Source organism: Lutra lutra, chromosome 10 (genome assembly GCF_902655055.1).
Source record: "Lutra lutra chromosome 10, mLutLut1.2, whole genome shotgun sequence".
NCBI classification, from domain to species: domain Eukaryota; kingdom Metazoa; phylum Chordata; class Mammalia; order Carnivora; family Mustelidae; genus Lutra; species Lutra lutra.
This window is the reverse complement of record NC_062287.1, coordinates 84,446,224-84,464,715: the sequence shown is the minus strand read 5'-3', so window position 1 is coordinate 84,464,715 and position 18,492 is coordinate 84,446,224. Positions and strand designations below refer to the sequence as shown.

General features: G+C 35.0%; 2 protein-coding genes across 6 annotated transcripts in view; one reads left to right on the top strand and one right to left on the bottom strand.

The window, feature by feature from the left end:
* Positions 1 to 8,802, bottom strand: part of ELP4 (elongator acetyltransferase complex subunit 4) — a 253,972-nt gene extending 245,170 nt beyond the window's left edge. The window contains exons 1-2 of the mRNA XM_047692860.1: positions 8,544 to 8,802; positions 1,404 to 1,439 (exon numbers count right to left, since the gene is read on the bottom strand). Of these exons, the coding sequence (XP_047548816.1) occupies positions 1,404 to 1,439; positions 8,544 to 8,766 (259 nt within the window). The 5' untranslated portion in view covers positions 8,767 to 8,802. The remainder of the gene's footprint in view (positions 1 to 1,403; positions 1,440 to 8,543) is intronic.
* A 121-nt stretch (positions 8,803 to 8,923) lies between these two features.
* Positions 8,924 to 18,492, top strand: part of IMMP1L (inner mitochondrial membrane peptidase subunit 1) — a 91,512-nt gene continuing 81,943 nt past the window's right edge. The window contains exon 1 of one of the 5 annotated variants that reach the window (XM_047690791.1): positions 8,924 to 9,034. The gene's annotated coding sequence lies outside the window, so the exon portion shown is untranslated. Of the gene's footprint in view, positions 9,035 to 9,071; positions 9,355 to 18,492 lie in introns of those variants that run through there. The other 4 variants (XM_047690795.1, XM_047690794.1, XM_047690796.1 and 1 more) reach the window with 4 other exon arrangements.

Here is an 18,492-nt window from a genome sequence, read left to right as displayed (position 1 = left end):
AAGATGTACTACACATCTCTTTTGAGTTTTCCAGATAGAGCTTTACTTATCAGACAAATGCTTATGTACATACTAAATTTAAAACACCACCATTTTGCATTCCTGGGGCAGAGTAACACATTTCATTGCTACCTTAAGAGAAGTCAATGAATATAGAGTAACTTTATTGGTGCCTAGAAATAATAATTCTGTCTAGATTATCACAATTTGTAGTCTAAGTATAAGTATAGTAAATTTGGAATACTGTATTCAGTTGTGAGCACAGCTGAAGAGACAATATCAGTTTGATGGGTATGATGAAAGAACAACCAGGAGAGTAAGGAACATGAAAGCCACAACACATTAAAAAGAGTTTAAGGAGCGGTGTCTATTTCATTTAAAGAAGATTTGAGGTAATAAAATATTTTCAAACATTTTAAAAGTGTCATGTGAAAAAATATGCAAGTTAAATCAGAGAACAAAATTAGAAACAACAAATCTGTTAAATTATATAGATTAAACACTAATATAGAGAACTTCCTGGGGCACCTGGCTAGCTCAATTGGTTAAGTGTCTGCCTTTGGCTCAGGCTGTGATCCTGGGGTGCTGGGATTGAGCCCCACGTTGGGCTCCCTGCTCAGTGGGGAGTCTGTTCTCCCTCTCCCTCGGCAGCTCCCCCCGCTTGTGCTTGCTCTCTCTCTCAAATACATATTTTAAAAAAGAATTTTCTAATAATTTCAATAATAATTCATAGTTTTGTAAAGTAGTGAGCCCTTTAAATTATATAATCTGTATCCAAATTGTTTGACACTGTCAACAATGATCAAAAAGTGATTTATGGCTAGTTGGGAACTTTGAATACATAACTGCCAAGGTTTATTTCAATTCCAGATTCTATAATCTAAACTAAACAATAAGGCAAATAGGATTATGTATGTATAATTAAATAAGAACTATTGGCACTTAAAGGTGAACAAGAATATGCTTTATCAGTCTGTTACTTTTCTTTCAATAAGAAGAAAATAGTAATAAAAATGCATGATATATATACAATGGACTTATTGTTACAACTTCTCAAATTAATCACTACAATAATCTCACTTGCATACAGAGATGTCCCCCACCTCCCCCCAAAAAAAACACAATTGGCATTAATTTTAACCTTTTTAAAAAGATACGGAGGACAATGGACTGTGAACATTTTTAAATTACCAGAGCTGTATTTGCAGATATATTTGCTTCATTTATTCTAAGTTTGGATCAACATTTGAATTTAAATTAAAACTTATGGCATTTCTTTTCTAATTTAGCTTAACTCTTATAGAAAGTTATATATTTAATATCAGAATTGGCAAACCCATAAAATCATTATGCACAATAGAAAACTCTAATCAGGAAGAACAAAGTGTATATGCTATACTAACCAATTAGAAGAACTGTTCCAACAGCCAAACCTCCACCTGGAAACAAAATAAAACCAAGAAAAAATTAATCTACCCTTTCATACACATTATCTTTAGCATAAAAGTTAAGCTTTATCAAGGACAACTACTTCACTAACTTTAAAATTGCAGATGAGAACAACATTTTAATTACCTTGGAGATACTTTGCTTAAGGTGCTATTATGAAATAATTATATATTATATGTAATTACACACTACACATTACAATTACTTTCATAATATACTGTACTATCCACTCTTCTCCTGTGATAGGACCATGCAGCATTCAACATAACTGTGGTTACGTGTCCCAATAATGTTACATTTAGTACCTGTTAATAAATTAACTCAATAGCCAAGACCTAATGTTCACAGTAACTTAATACTACAGAAGTACAACATAGGAAAGGTTATTGTAGTAGAAATTCCACTTTAGTATTTACACTCAAATTTAATAAGCCTTGGGGAAAAACACCCCGATAATTAAAAGTAATTCCTTTTTTCAATAGGAAAATACACACGAAGTTGGACATACTCACAAATACATTTAGAATTTAAAATAAACAATATTTTCATAATTTCAAACAAAAAAGTCACAGTTACAAAATACATTTTTTTAAAAGATTTTATTTATTTATTTATTTGACAGAGATCACAAGTAGGCAGAGAGGCAGGCAGAGAGACAGTGGGAAGCAGGCTCCCTGTTGAGCAGAGAGCCTGATGTGGGGCTTGATCCCAGGACTCTGGGATGATGACCTGAGCTGAAGGCAGAGGCTTTAACCCACTGAACCACCCAGGCGCCCCCAGAATACATTTTTAATAATAGCAGAAAATGTTCTTTTGAATATCTGAATTAGAGCAGTACTGTCATTAGCATATAACTCAAATAGTGATTTAATAAAAATCAATTTGAAGTCAAATTATAGATAACTAGAACTACAATGAAAAGACATTTGAGTACAAATATTTTGCGCAACATTTGTAAAACCATTTGTAAAAGTATTCCTATTTGTTATAAATTATACTAGCAAATTCACTTAAAATAGAATGAAATATGAATATCGAAGGATGAAATGTATCTAAAGTAATTTAAAAAGAAACTACTCAAAATTGTTGGACAACTGAAGACAATCCTACCAATGTCTTTGGTTTTGGTGCATAAAACTGTGAAAGAAATAATTAGAGTACCAGTAAAAAAATTTTCCCCCAACAAATTTTGTAGTGGCAAACATTATATAGAACAACTTAGTATGTAAAGTTCCTTTGACAGTGTTTACTTTTTGCCTTGCAAATATGCATAAATGTTATTGTTCAAAGAGTTTGAAATTTGGTAATATACATGAACATAGAACACAATGCTATATTTAGTGACTTTATGACTCTAAATAGAGCATTTCAAATTGTTAGAGAAGATTTTAAAAATAAACTAGCACTTTATATATATTTTAATGTTTAGGTGGATTTGTTATCGCACTAAATATGTATTTTAATTTCACATTTAGATAGGTTCTTTCAATGTAGCATTTAAAGCCATACCAGACTATACAGGACAACTTCAAATTTTGTTCGAACTAAAAGAATCACATAAAATGGAATATATAGGATGAAAACAACCATAAAAGATCTGAGCAAAAAGATTTTCTCTAAGATTAGGCTAAATGTCTACTTTTATCGTTTGTGCTACATATAAACCACTACTAAATTTTTTAATCCATTTTCAGCACTTAATTTTTTTGATTAATGCACTTTGAGCATTTTAAATTTCCAGTTCCGTATTTCTCTCTTACATGCAAAACAAGCATTTAAATGCCTACTCACCATTCTGTGTATATTTAAGACAAACTAATAGAGGTACATAACAGATACTGCATGGTCTAGCCTAGAGCGGGTACTATTAAAAAAAGTTACCTGGTTTCCATTCCTTAATCTATTTCTTATAGGAAAGATTTAGATTTCTTGTCTAAACATCCCTGGGTCTACATTCATGTAGCCTCAAATTAAGAATTTATATGAGGCCTACAACTGGAACAGTTAGATACAGAACTGAAGACTTTTTGTGAATGTCATTCATAGTGGGATGATAAGAATAGATCCAGGAATAGTTTCCCAATTAAATGAAATGATACCTAGCTCAAGTGTCTGGCTCAGAAAGGTACTCAGTAAGAGCTATTACCATTCTGGCAATTATTTTCTAATTAGAACAAATCATTATAGATATACCATTATTTGATAAATAGTGATCATTATAATAGTAAGAATTAGAACACTTCCTATTGATGAACTAGTTAAGCAAAGCATTATACAAATGAGAGTACACTAAGAAGGTAATTTTCTGTAAGAATGATTCAAATAAACCAGTTTCTGATAATTCAGGAAATGCCACCCAATTAATTTTAAATCTTATGTACATTCAATTTCTAATGTTCGGAAACTGTGAACATTACTCAAAACAACATAAAATGAGGACATGTTAATGACTTTAATCAGACATTTGAATATAATATCAGGATTTCTCTTACAAAAGGCAATTATCTTTTTTTCTAAAGGGCTCTATCATGAAAATTCACTAGACTTAAATTTGGATGGCTTTAGTATAGGTTGGTCATTTCGGACATTGGTCATGGGGAATAAGATGAAGCCGCCTTATTATTTTAAAAATCAAGCTTTTTGTGTATGAGGGAAAATGATTTGACACATACATATATGTAACAGCAAAGTTCCTCTGTTCTTCGAAATTTCAGGGTGATGAGACCTCACATTTCCCTAAAACACTTCTGCATAAAGTATTTTGATATATCTCACTTGATATATTGGTTCTAACTGTATTTTAAACTAGAGTAAGTTTGAATAAGTTTGTATCCATGTACTCATCAAAAAATAAAAAGCTTCAGCAACCAGCCATGACAGGGGATCTTGACATGATACATTCAACCAAAGCTCATTTTAATGGATCTTTAAATTCAGAACTCCATTAATACCCTGAGATCAAGGGTCATATACTCTACCAATCGAGCCAGCCAGGAGCCCCAGAAAATTATATTAAAGGGAGAAAATTCAATCACCATTTACACTTCCCAAAGCAGATCTCTAGTTAAGCTATAAATTTTGGGTAAGCAAGGTCAAATTAATGTATTAGGATATAACGACCCAAAAGTGATACCTTACTTTATAAGGGCCTCTCCTTTTTCAAAGTTAGGGGAAGTAAAAGGGAAAGGAAACAAAAGTCAGAAAAGACAACAGTGATTTACAGCAGTCCTTTCTATAAAGGAATAGTTTTGTATAAAATTATAGGTCATTTTAGGGAAAATGCAAAGTACAAACAGTTCCTATCCCTTCCTTTGTTCACAGCAATGTCCTGAACTATTTAATTAATGCCATGCCTCAAATTAAACTGCAGTTCATTTCATTAACAAGTCTACTTTTCCTTCTCTCTCTGGGAAGTAGGAAACATCCTGACAACTCTTGATTATCACAACGATTAGCTGGGAAAATATAGGAAACAAAACAGAAAAAGCTATAAACAGAATGGTTCTATAGATTAAATTACATGAAACAAGTTTATGTATCAATACAAATGAATAAGCTACATTTTCCTTAAATGTACAGCCATTACTAAACTATCACAACCATAAAAATAAGGATTATTTTTAATATATAGTCCAAACTCAACATATATCACACATTCTAATTAAGATACAGTGGAGCAAAGGAAATAAGCCCACTAGTATTTACTTTTTAACATTAGCATTGATAATGGTAGCTATCGTCAAGCTTCTTTAGAGTATTCTTCCTGGACTGTTCTTTATCCCAAATCCCTATCTTCCGTTCACCTGATTTTCAAAATTGAGTAAGTTCCAAACAGCACATTAATTAAACCAGTCAAACCTGAGATATCACCCCTCCTTAAAGTACCTTTTGAAGGATGAGCCTGGGAGAGAATTCCCCCAAGTTAGACAATATGATCCTAAGATGAGCTATACCTTTTGCCCTAGGGAGAAAAAAAAAAAAAAAAAAAAAAAGGAAAGAAATTCTGCCAGAATCCTTTATCCACTGTAAACTTCTTGGTGATTACTGGAAGAAGGGAAATGAAATATTTATATACATATAGTGTCCTCATATAATGACATAAATGTCCTGGAAGGACAGGGTAGAGAAGCTGGGTTAGAAAAATCTTGGAAGTTGAAAATTTCAATGTGGCCAACTTGGGAAATGTATATCAATATCTAACAAAATTTAAGTTGTGAGAACAAAAGTTTTTGATATGATTAGATCATGTTTAAAAAAGATGCTGATATGGGGAATTGTCAAATTCATAAAGCATTTGGGAGTAGGAATGGAAATATTAGCGTATCTTCAAATGATCAACATTCAATTTGCCTGTATAATATATTCAAAAATATACTTAAATATATTTTGAATCTATGCTTAAAATTACACTGACATCACAGTGGTAGTAGAAATATCATTGCACTGCATGGTAGTGACAATACAATATTTACCTGTTTCACAGTAACCACAGAATATATTTAGGCAACAGTCACGATGTCATAGTATAGTTCCACCATTCTGATAAAACATCCTGCTATCATTGTGTCTTGTCACAATATGGTTATATTAGGCTTGTCATAATCTGAGTCAAATATTTTAGATTAACAATATAATCTGAATTACTTATATTTATGTGCATACACATTAGCAGCCAAACATTTCACTTCCAAATAATGTTTTAATGAAAAACGAATGTAACGGATTTGCTCTACAGAGCCATACAAAATAAAAAATAAAAATACAAAAATGTCATTAAGAAGTTAACAACAACTAAAATAGTTCTGGACATATTTATTATTCCAAATATACTAACTCCTATTATAACAACCTCTTCTCTGCACTTTGAGAATTAACTGTACACATGCAAAACATATTTCAACTAATGCCTATTTCAATTATCTTAAACAAACACCAATTTTTAGCATAAGCTTTTTACAATCAAATACTAGTGTCCCTCGCAAGCAAATCTGGAAGATTTTTAAATTACAGTTCAAGTTTATATCACTGTAGAAACACTTAAGTTTTTTTTTTTTTAATTTATTTGACAGAGAGAGAGAGAGATCACAAGTAGGCAGAGAGGAGGAAGCAGGTTCCCTGCTGAGCAGAGAGCCCGATGCGGGCCTCGATCCCAGGACCCTGAGATCATGACCTGAGCCGAAGGCAGAGGCTTTAACCCACTGAGCCACCCAGGCGCCCTGTAGAAACACTTAAATATAAATGAAATATTTATATATAGTGCTTTAGGTTAACTTTTTAGTGGGTGCTTTAAGAGACATACTTAAATCATTAGTCTTGGGTCTGATAAGTGCTTAAAGCCACTTCAAAAGAGTTCTCAAAAATTTGAAACAGCTGTAGCACAGTGCAGTAACACTAAATTTGAAGCCTGAAGATCAGCCTACACTGTCTCTAGCTTTAATGACTCTGTTCATGTCACTGTATCTGCTTCTAGAGCTCACACATAACTCATTCTACCTCTTTCATAATCTCTTGTCCAGGTTTTTTTTTTTTTTTTCCTATACAGTTCTCTTTCAATGAAGAACTTAATGAGAATCAACTATGTGCCAGGAACTGTGCCAGGCAAATTTTGTTATTCTAATAAGAAACTAAAGGTATAGTGTCAGAAATTTGACCTTTTTGTTTGAAGAGATTCAGGATCAAGTGAATACAGTTCCATATCTCCAGTGAATTAGGGAGGGGGAAAAAAGGTAAGGACTAGGAACAGCTTCCAGACTTTAAATTCAAGTATAGGATGATACCAAGCAAAGCTCAACAGGGAAAGAAACAAACAAACAAAAACAAACAAACAAACAAAACTGAGATAAATATTTGCTAACTATATATTTTGGATCATTTGTTTTCAGCACCACGCAATTTAGGAAGGCAATACTTGAGACAATTAAGTGCAAATACTCAAATTTGTGTAGAAATAACCAGGATTCAGTTAAGAACAGGACATAACAAGCAAGCAGCTGTGTTCTTTCTCAAAGGTTGCTTGCTTTGTCAATTTCCTTTGCACTAAACCTATCTGAAGAGTGTACCTTGAGGGGGGAAATGTAATACAGAGAGAAATTTCAAGTGTAGTACAAGAACAAGCAATGGCATTTGTAATATTTTATGAAAATGTACAAGACTTAACTGACACAGATCACATACTATATAGAGTTATGAAATATAAACACAGACCAATTTTAATGAAGCAACATTCTGATAAGACAACTAATTTACAAGCTCTATTAACACAGCAGCTCTGTCCTAGCAATCTAATGTGGCCAATCTTCGCAACGTTAACAGTTATGAAACAAGCTGTTCTTCAGCAGGCTTCTCATGAAAAATTACAAAGATTATACAAAAAAGCCTAAGGACTGGATTTCTTTTTCTCATTAAAATGTGAATTAACTTTAAACATATCATTCGCAATGTTAACTCTGGGAAGCAAAATATACAGAGAAAAAATTTAACAAAAATATATACAAATATATTTAACGCAGTCTACTACTACGACCACCGATATCAACAACAGGCTTTAACTACTTTGTACCCACGTAAGTGTTTTAACATCCATTCTCTTAAAGCCAACAGTTTAAAGATTCAGAACCAGGAGATAAGCAGCCTGGCGGTGAAAGTGGGGAAGTTACTTTTTTCAGCATTTTCTAAATGAAATCCATCTCTCACAATGATACAAACTTTGTAGGTTAGGCGAAACCACGAGCTATCTGGGGTTGGCAGAACGGTGCAGAGACCAGGAGAGGATCCTGGAGTTGAAGGCCAAACCGTCTCCAAATATTCATGATTCCCCCTTACTAGATAGTATTTCTAGATAAAACCATGTAGGGATCCCGTCGTAACCTAGAAAGGCTGGTGGGCCAGAACCACAGCACAAAGTGGGAGCAGTCACAGCATTTAGGAGTCTCCCTACAACATTTCCTCCCCTACATCTCTATCAGACCGGACTATCCTTTCCAAGTCGGAAGGCTGAGGGGTGAGAGATAAATATGAGGTTAGGGCGGCTTCCCTGGCAGGTGCCCTCCCCAAGTATTCCCTCTGTTGAGCCCAAATCTCCGTTCTGAACCGACCTAGGAGCTGGTCCAGGGCTGGGAGCCCGGTAGATACCAGCAGCTGTCCATTCCGCACCGACGGTCGTGTGCCCGCGATGGACACCAGTCGAGAACAGCCGCTGTCTGTACCGCTTGCTCTAGGACCCTTCCTCTGGAAACTGGTGACGTTGTTCTTGCATGCTGCAGCCCCTATAGATCCAGTACTCCCAGCGCCGGTGCCGCAGGTCGCGGCGGCCGCCATATTGGAACTTCCCGCGTTGACCCAATAGGAACTCTGGGAACTCAAGCCGCAAACCCGTCAGAGCCAGCCCCAAACACCCGCCTCCTTGCCCACTATCTCCGCTCCCGTGGCCAATAGAATTGAGAGCTCTCTTCCCAGTCAACCAATCGCAAGGAGTATTGCTGAAAAGTGCGCTCTACGTGGAGACGGCGGACTTCTGCTGGGCCCAGGTGAGAAAGGCCCACCTGAGTCCTGGGTGAGAGTGTTCCTTGGTTCTTTGGGGTTAGAGGTGGGTAATATCATTCAACATTTTTCTCGTTTTGAGTGTCTTCATTCACGCAGAATGAAAGAAAAAAAAGCTAGTGGAGCGATATATCAAGTAACTGCCAGTAATTTGCACCTTCCTCTAGTCCTTAGAAAAGAGGAAAGATATTTTCCCTCGCCCCTTTTCTGACTTCTGAGAGAAAATTCATTCCGCCTTTACCATCAGGTTTTTTTGTTTTGTTTTGTTTTTCTCCGACTGGTTGTGTTTTATTGAAGAAATTGGAACTCTTAATGAGTTGCTTGCTGAGCATCTGGGGTCAGTTCGACAGTGCCAGTGGCAGGCAGGTGGGTTGGATTTAGACTTTAGCTGGAAAACTTGAGCTTTGAGGAGATTTGGTTTTCCTGTCTCAAACAGCAAATGACAAAATGTAACTTCTCTGACAAGTCCCCTTGAGAAGCTTTCGTTAATTTTAATTAGTGCTTCTGGAAGTCTTGGGGTGCGTTTCTATAAGTAGTGTGAATGACAAGTGTTACTCTGACAACCTTGTTCACACATTTAATTGTCATTTGCTGTTAAGGCAGCTGCAAATAACAGAAAATACTGTAGGTTTCTTTCCCAAAAAAACTGGTATTAGATGTGTCTGTACTTTACTTTCCTAGTGATTTTTGAACTCTGAATTGAGAGCTTTTTTTTTTTATTAGAATAGGAATTTTATGTGTGGAAAAAACATGTCAATTAGAGCTGTGTCTTTGGATTTAAAACTTTTCTCAAAAGTGAGCTGGGTGGAGGAGGAAGTGATTTTTAAAGGTATTCATGATTGACAAATGTCTAAACTAAAAAAGACTCCCAAATTGTGCCTGTGCTACGGAATTATTGGTTTTGACAGTGATCTATGATGTATTAAAAATATATCTATCCAAATTTCTTTGAAATTCTTTCCAATTGTTTTAAATCTCAGTGACTTATTAAAACTTTTTGGCGGCTTCTGTTTGATAAACTGCAATTAGTCTTGTGAAATAGTGGCTGGTGGTTTTGTTTTTGTATTTAAAGTAAAATCTTAAGAAAATAAAACAAACCACCTTACTGTTTAACAGTATATCAACTGGAAAGCTTGATCAAGATTTAGATGCTTTCATTTAGAACCTTTCCTCAGTGTAAATTTGTAATCTAAATGATTCAGTAAATAGCTGTTGAGTGCTTACTGTCTGCTTAGACCTAATATGTCACTTTAGATCCATAGAATTAAAAATGTTCACATTTGGGGGAGATTAATACATAGAAAACAGCATAATGCTTTAGGTGAACACATTGGACAGTATGTGCCAATTTTTTTTCTGTAGTAAATAAGTGCTAAGAAGGGCAAAACAAAAAGGGACAAAGCAGTCTAATTTCAGATGTAAACTTATTGGATATTTTTGCTGCTCAGAAAAATTTGGAATAATAATGAACTTTTATAGGCTTCTTTACTACATATTCCCTTGTTTTCTCTCCATTTACTTTATCCTTTAGTTTTCTAAAAGTGGTGATATGTTTCTTTGTTTTATGTTATTATTAGAACTGAAGAATTTGTTCAACTTCATAATTTGGAAATCATGCCATATATGCACAGCAAGGCATTCTTGAAGTTATATCTTCAATATATAATATATGTAATATTATAGAATAAATTTAATCTGTCTTAATTTTTTTTTTTACAAAGACAAAACTTTGCTATCAAAGCAAATAATGCCAAATACTGGAATTTACCAGTACGTAGAGTTGAATATAAAACATTGGAATAAATGAGGTATTTGTGGAAAGGGTATGTTTAGGTATGGTGTTAATAATGATTAAAAACAACTTAATAATTAACAGTTATTTATCGAGCACATACTAAATCCCAGGGAATATGCTAAGCATTCAGGTTATAGGAGAAAGAATGGTCTCTTTTTTCTTTGAGTTCATAGTTGGGGGAAGCAGGGTGGTAAACAGGATAATAAGGTATATTATATGTGCTATGGAGGACAAATGCTGTATACCTAACTTGGGCTGAGAGATCAGAGAGGAGCCTTGGGAAGTTTCTCCTGAGGAGGAAGTTTAACCTGTGTGATGAAGGAAGTATAAAAGATGAGGGCGTAATAGACAATGAAAGCCATTGCACAGGATGGAAAGACTATTTCTTCAAATCTGCTCTCACTGCTTCTGTACAGGCTTCTCATGATTTATACAGAGTGCTAAGATGAGACTGGAGAAGTTAGACAAAGATCTAATTGATTTTTTTTAAGGTTGTGGCTCTTGTTTTTTGTAAAAATAATAGGAAACAGAAATTATTGAAGATTTTTAAGTAAAGCAACAACATAATGATCATATTTGATTGTTATGTTTTGGCTAAGAGTATACTAGAAGAGAATGGATTAGCTGACTGTGGTTGAGATAAAAAGCATGGAATGAATTAAGAGATTACTATGAGGAGTAGAATTGATGTGACCAAGGAGAGTTGACACAAGGAATCAAAGATGACAGATTTCTGAGCAGGTTTGTGGATGGCAGAGGTTAAAGAATAAAGGAAAATAGCGGAATTTTGTCGTTATGGTGTTGGTTGTTTTAGGGAATGGGTGATCATAAAATGAGTTTTTAAAATCTGTTTTGAATATGTTTAAATGGAGGTACCCTGGAAGCATCCAAGTAGAGATACCCAATACACTGGGCCATGTGAGAAAGGGATCTCTAGATGAAACACGTAAATTTGAAATTAATTAGCACATGGTGGGAGTTTACCCCAAGGGATGAATAAACTCACCAAGGAAATGTATACTTTGAGAAGAAAAAAAGACCAAGAATAAACTTTGGGGAGCATGACATTTAAAACCAGGGCAGAGAAAAAGAAAGTAAAATAAGAATTGGAAATGTTTATTTGATTTAGTATTAATGTTTTACAGGCTTTGTTAAAGGAAGATTTGATGGAGTAGTAAACTGAAAAGTAAAATAATGTATTTAGAATTGAATGGCAGGGACGCCTGGGTGGCTCAGTTGGTTAAGCAGCTGCCTTCGGCTCAGGTCATGATCCCGGAGTCCTGGGATCGAGTCCCACATCGGGCTCCTTGCTCATCAGGGAGCCTGCTTCTCCCTCTGCCTCTGCCTCCCATTCTGTCTGCCTGTGCTTGCTCTCTCTCCCTCTCTCTCTCTCTGACAAATAAATAAATAAAATAAAAAAAAAATTATAGAATTGAATGGCAAATGAAGTTGAATATTCCATAAAAGTAGACCATTTTACATTTTAGAACACTTTGCTATGAAGGGGCATAGAGGAGATGACAAACATTTAAGGGGTGAGTTTTGTTCTTAAAGAGAAAAATTAGGCACTGGAAAATAGTTCTAGACAATTGATAAAGAAAAGGACCTAAATGAGATGGAAGGAATGGAAATCATAGCACAGGAGAAGGATCAGTATTTGAAAGGCTGGAGGGACAATTCAATGGCTAAAGGGTGTAAATGAAAATAAGCTCCTTTCCCTCCTTTCTGCTATTAAATCGTGGAGTCCTTAAGACCATTCTGTCTTTTTAGTCCATGTTCTTACTTTTATCCAGTCCCAGGACCTCAGTTACCATTTATATATCAATGACTAACATGTATAGTCCAGATAGCTTCTCTGACCTCCGGAATTATAAGTTCAGGCATTTACTTTACCAGTTTCTTAATGGGTCTTCAAACTCATAATGCCCTAGACTGAACTTCCTCTTATATTTTATATCTTAGTAAATGATAGGACCTTTTGCAGAATTAGTTGCCTAAGACAAGGCACCTCACTACACTCAGGTCCTCTTTCAAGCATCATTCTGCCATGTCCATTACATTACCCAGACTTATGAAATTTACTTCTTAAGAGCTTTCTAATCCATTCTGGGACATATAGCCCTCATCTTAGTTCATCTGCAGTATATTCTTCATTCAAGTGCCCTCCCAATCCTTTCAGAATAGAGGTCTGATAATATAAAAACAGTACTTACTAAGCACTGGCATATAGTACCCTCCATTTGTCTCTCTAGCCACATCACTCTGTAAATTTCCTTACTCTCTGCATTCTAGCATTTATTCATTCTCCTGTTCTCTAGCATTTACTTACTCTGTCCTGTTCTCTTCCTCCAAAAGGCCACTAGTTAGCTTCTACTTATCCTTCAAATCTCGCTTCAACCTACACATTCTCAGTAAAGCCATCTCTCCTTGCTATCTAAATGAAATCAGCTCCAGGGCATCTGGGTGGCTCAGCTGGTTAAGTGTCTGATTCTTGATTCTGGCTCAGGTCATGATCTCAAGATTGTGAGATTGAGCCCTGCATTAAGATTCTCTCTCTTCTCTCTCCCTCTGCCATTCCCGCCCCACATGTACGCACATATACTCCCTCTCTCTCTCAGAAAAGAAAAGAAAGAAAAATCAGCTCCTGTATATCAACAATGAGTGAGTGGAATTGGAAATTAAAAACACAGTGTCAGGGGCGCCTGGGTGGCCCAGTGGGTTAAGCCGCTGCCTTCGGCTCAGGTCATGATCTCAGGGTCCTGGGATCGAGCCCCGCATCGGGCTCTCTGCTCAGCAGGGAGCCTGCTTCCTCCTCTCTCTCTACCTGCCTCTCTGCCTGCTTGTGATCTCTCTCTGTCAAATAAATAAATAAAATCTTTAAAAAAAAAAACACAATGTCATTTACATTAGTATCCCAAAAAATTAAATATTTAGGCATAAATCTAATAAAGATATGTATAAGATCTATATGAGGAAAACTGCAAAATTATGATGAATAAAATCAAAGAAAAACTAAATAAATGGAAAGATATCCCATGTTTATGGATAGGAGACTCAGTGTCAAGATGTCAGTCTTCCCAAATTGATCTATAGATTCATATGCCATCCCAATCAAAATCCCAGGAAGCTATTTTATGAATATTGACAAGCTGATTTTGAAGTTTATATGGAGAGGCAAAAGACCCAGAATAGCAAACACAATATTGAAGGAGAAGAACAAAGTTGGAGAACTGAAACTACCTGACTTCAAGACTTAACTTAAAGCCACAGTAATTAAGACGGTGTGATATTGGTAAAAGAGTAGACAAATAGATCAGTGGAACAGAATAGAGTACTCAGAAATAGACTCACATAAATATTATCTACTGACCTTTGACAGATGAGTGAAGGCAACACAATGAAACAAAGTCAGTCGTTTTAGCAAATGGTGCTGAAACAACATACACTTGGCGAAGAGAAAAAGTGAGAGAGAATCTAGGCACAGACTTTACATCCTTCACAGAAATTAACTCTAGTGCACCACATATCTAAACATAAAATGCAAAACTGTAAAACTCCTAGAAGATAACATAGGAGAAAACCTAGAGAACCTTGGGTATCTGATGCTTTTTTAGATACAATACCAAAGATATAATCCATGAAAAAAAATAGTTGATTAGCTTGACTTCATCAAAATTAAAAATTCTTGCTCTGTGAGAATGTCAAGAGAATGAGAAGAAAAGGCATATGCTGGGAGAAAATATTTGCGAATGTTATAGCTGATAGAATATTGTTATCCAGAATATACAAAGAGCTCTTTAAAACTCAAAAATAAACAACCTGATTTAAAAATGGGCCAAATACCTTGACAGACATTTGATCATAGAAGACATACAGATGGCAAAAAGCAAATGAAAGGATGCTTCACATCATATGTCATCAGAGAAATGCAAATTTATATTAAACAACATTGAGATACTGTTGCACACCTACTAGAGTGGCCAAAACCTGAAACAGTGAGAACACTAAATGCTAATGAGAATGTGGAACAACAGGAACTTTCATACATTGCTGTGAAAATGCAAAATGGTACAGCCACTTGGGAACACAGTTTGGAGATTTCTGACAAAACTATACATGCTCTTACCATATCCTCCAGCAGTCATACTCTTATACATTTACCCAAAGGAGTTGAAAACATCCACATAAAGACTTGCACATGGATGTGTATAGCAACTTTATTCATAATAACCAAAACTTGGAAGTAACCAAGATATCCCTCAGTAAGTGAATGGATAAAAAAGTGTGGGCAATGGTATATTACTCAGTGCTAAAATCAAATGAGCTATCGAACTATGAAAAGACATGGAGGAACCTTAAATCCAAATTACTGAGTGAAAGAAATCAGTTAGAAAAAACTGAATACCAATTCCAACTCTGTGGAATTCTGGAAGGGTCAAAACTGTGGAGACAATTAAAAGACCAATGGTTGCCCAAGGTGTTTGAGGGAGAAGATGAATAAGCAGAGCACAGAGGATTTTCAGGGTAGTGAAAATGTTCTGTTTGTATGATGGATATGTCATTATACTTTTGTCCAAACCCATAGAATATACAGCACCAAAAGTGAATCCTAACATCAGCTCTGGACTTTGGGTGATTGTGTTGTGTCAATATAGGTTCATCCTTGGTTTAAAAAAAAAAAAAAAAAAAGGTGTTCTGGTGAGTGACATGGATAATAGCGGAGGCTATACATTTGTGGGATCAGAAGTGTATGGGATTTTCTGTACCTTTCAATTTTATTGTAACTCTAAAACTGCTTTAATGTGGAATTAGCTGTATAAAATTTAAGTCTGAGGGTTCTATAAGCAACATGTATATCACCCTTATTGCCACCTAGTGGGACCATTTTCATTAGGGTTCCAACAAGTTGAATTCTGAGAAGTCTAAATACAATTGAAAGACTGCAGGAACCTACTTAAGGTATACCAAAAACCATATTGGTATTGTTAAGCAATTAGCATCTCATGACTGAAATGGGCCCCTCTCCAATTGGTCTTTCAGTGGCTTTTTGAGACCTAGGGTCTGTTTACCATTGTGACTATGAAGGAGAACCATATTAACAGAGATGTTGTGAAGGCTTACTATAGGGTCTGATGGTGTTCTGGCACCATGATTGAATGAACAAATGTCAAGGTTATGCCTGTACAGAGGGAGTTCTTGGACCCCATGGGGTTTGCTTTCTTTTAGTACACTCATAAAGAGAAATCAAAGTCCTGATTTGCTTTACTTGTTTCTGTACTTTATGTAGATGAAGTCATACACTGTTTACTCTTGTATTTGACTTCTTTTGCTCATTATATTTGTGAAATGATTGGTATTAATGTGTACAGATATGGGTTATTTGCTGCTTTATAGTATTGTGTAAATATATCATAATTCATTATCCATTCTGCTTTGAAAGGAATTTGGCTAGCTTACTATTTGTGGCCAAATATCTTTCTTACATGGTTATACCAATTTACACTCTAACCAGGAATGTTTGAGATTTTGGTTGCCTGTCATCCTTACCAGCACTAAATATTTTCTTTTTACTTCAGCCTTTCTGAAGGGATTGTGATATGACATTGTCATTTGGATTGGACTGATGAAGTTGAGTACCTGTTCATATGCTTATTGGCCATTTAGATAAACCTCCTGTGAGGAGTCTGTGTCTTTGCTAATTTTTTTAAAAGTTGGATTGTTGGATTTTTTTAGATTTTTAGATGTTCTTTTTATATTTTGGGTAAAAGTCCAGTGTGTTACAAATATATTTAGTCTCTGACTTGCCTTTCAATATTCTTTAAAAAAAATTTTTTTTAAGTAATCTCTACACCCAACATGGGGCTTGAATTTACAACCCTGAGATTAAGCGTTGCATGTTCCACCAACTGAGCCAGCTAGGTGCACCTCACCCCTCACCTTTTTATATTGTTAGTTTTTTCACTTTTAGTCAGAATAAACCCTAATGTATCAATTTTTCGCTTTATAGCTAAGTTTGCCTACTCCAAGACTCCAAAGATGATCTTAGTGTTTTCTTCTAAAAGTCCTGAGGTTTGCTTTTAAATATTTGAACATGCATTCCATTGGAATTGATTTTTTTTTCCCTTTTGTGTGAGACAGGGGTAAAGGTGGATTTGTTCTTCCTGTATAGATAACGTATTGACCTACCACCATTTATTGAAAAGACAATTCTTTCCTTGCTATATGGAATCATTACTCTTTCAGTAAGTAAAGTGACACTGATTAGGTAGATGGCTTTCTGAACTCTCCATTCCTTTAGTTTGTGATTCTTTAGGTTTTTCAGAAGGATGACTTTTGTTTCTTTGTTTTAACTCCCTGTATTGCTCTATGCTCAAGCTAAAGCTAAATCAGTAAAAATAAGAAACCTTTGGCAATCTTTGTCTTTTTTTCTTATTACAACTTTGACTCTTCAGCAAAATCTCTTTGCTTCTGTTCAATCTGTAGAGCCTTCACATAATTGTTTTTTGTATTATGTCTTGAGTTTATTATTGTTATCTATGGGAGAGTTTGTTGTGAGCTTACTTCACTGTACTAGAAACAGCTTTTACTACCTTTTTAATGACTGTAATTACTGATATTATTTGTGTTTCTTTTTCTTTTTTTTCATTGTTAGGTTTGCTAGGGATTTTTCATTTTTATTTTTCTAAAGACCCAGAGTTTGTCTTTAAAATTTTCTTTTATGTTTGCTTTTTCTTTGCCAGTTACTGCTCCTTATTTTTTTTTTTCCTTCTACATTCACTAGTTTTGATTGGCTGAGATTTCGGTTTTTCTCCTTTGTGATAAAAATCTAATTCATTGATTTTCTTCCTTTTCTAATATACTGTTTTATAGTTAAGGATGTAATTTCTCTAAATATTGCCTAGCTACATCGTACAGTTTTTAACATTTTGTATTTTCATCAAGATTTACTTCAAAATATTTTCTATTTTTTGTTTTGATTTCTTCACTGACCCGTGAATTTTTTAGGACATTCTAAGAATGCTGAAATAACTAATTACATTGGATGCCAGGAAAGCAGGTATAATCTGGGGCTGTCCAGGGCACATGAGTACTTATGTTCATCCTAGTTTTAGTAGATGTTTAAATATAAATAGAAAACTTGGAAGTTTAAAATTAAAATTAAAAAATCTATCGTATACTCATGTCTTCAGTGTAATAGGGTAAATGTGTCAGAAGGTGTTTTGGCTCAAGGAGACTTGTTAAGTAAATGTATCTTTAAGACATTTTTAGTGGTAAACACTAGAACACTAAAATTTTTTAGTGATAAAAGGAAAAGAAATTCCAGAGCAAAAACGACCCAGTACTGGTATATCTCCCTAACTGGGACTATTCTTTATTTTTGTGGCCCAAGTAAGGAATTGAACGACTTCTGACTGGTGTTAAGTGCTCCTTTCATGTGTCAACTTGAGGACTCTCATAAGGATATCGATGTTGTGCCTTAGCGTGTAAGCGTGTGTGTTGTTCTGATTATCATGTATATTTCTGATGAGATGTGATCAATTCACCTTCAGTATGAATAATTATGGAAGTCCAGGGAAAGTCCACATATTTAAAACCATTCCATTTGAAGCACCTTACCTCTGATTTTGCATGGAATGTCACACAGGCTGGTGAAGGTCCCCTGTAAAGAAATATATAATTCTTGCTACAATCAATAGTTTTAAGAGAGG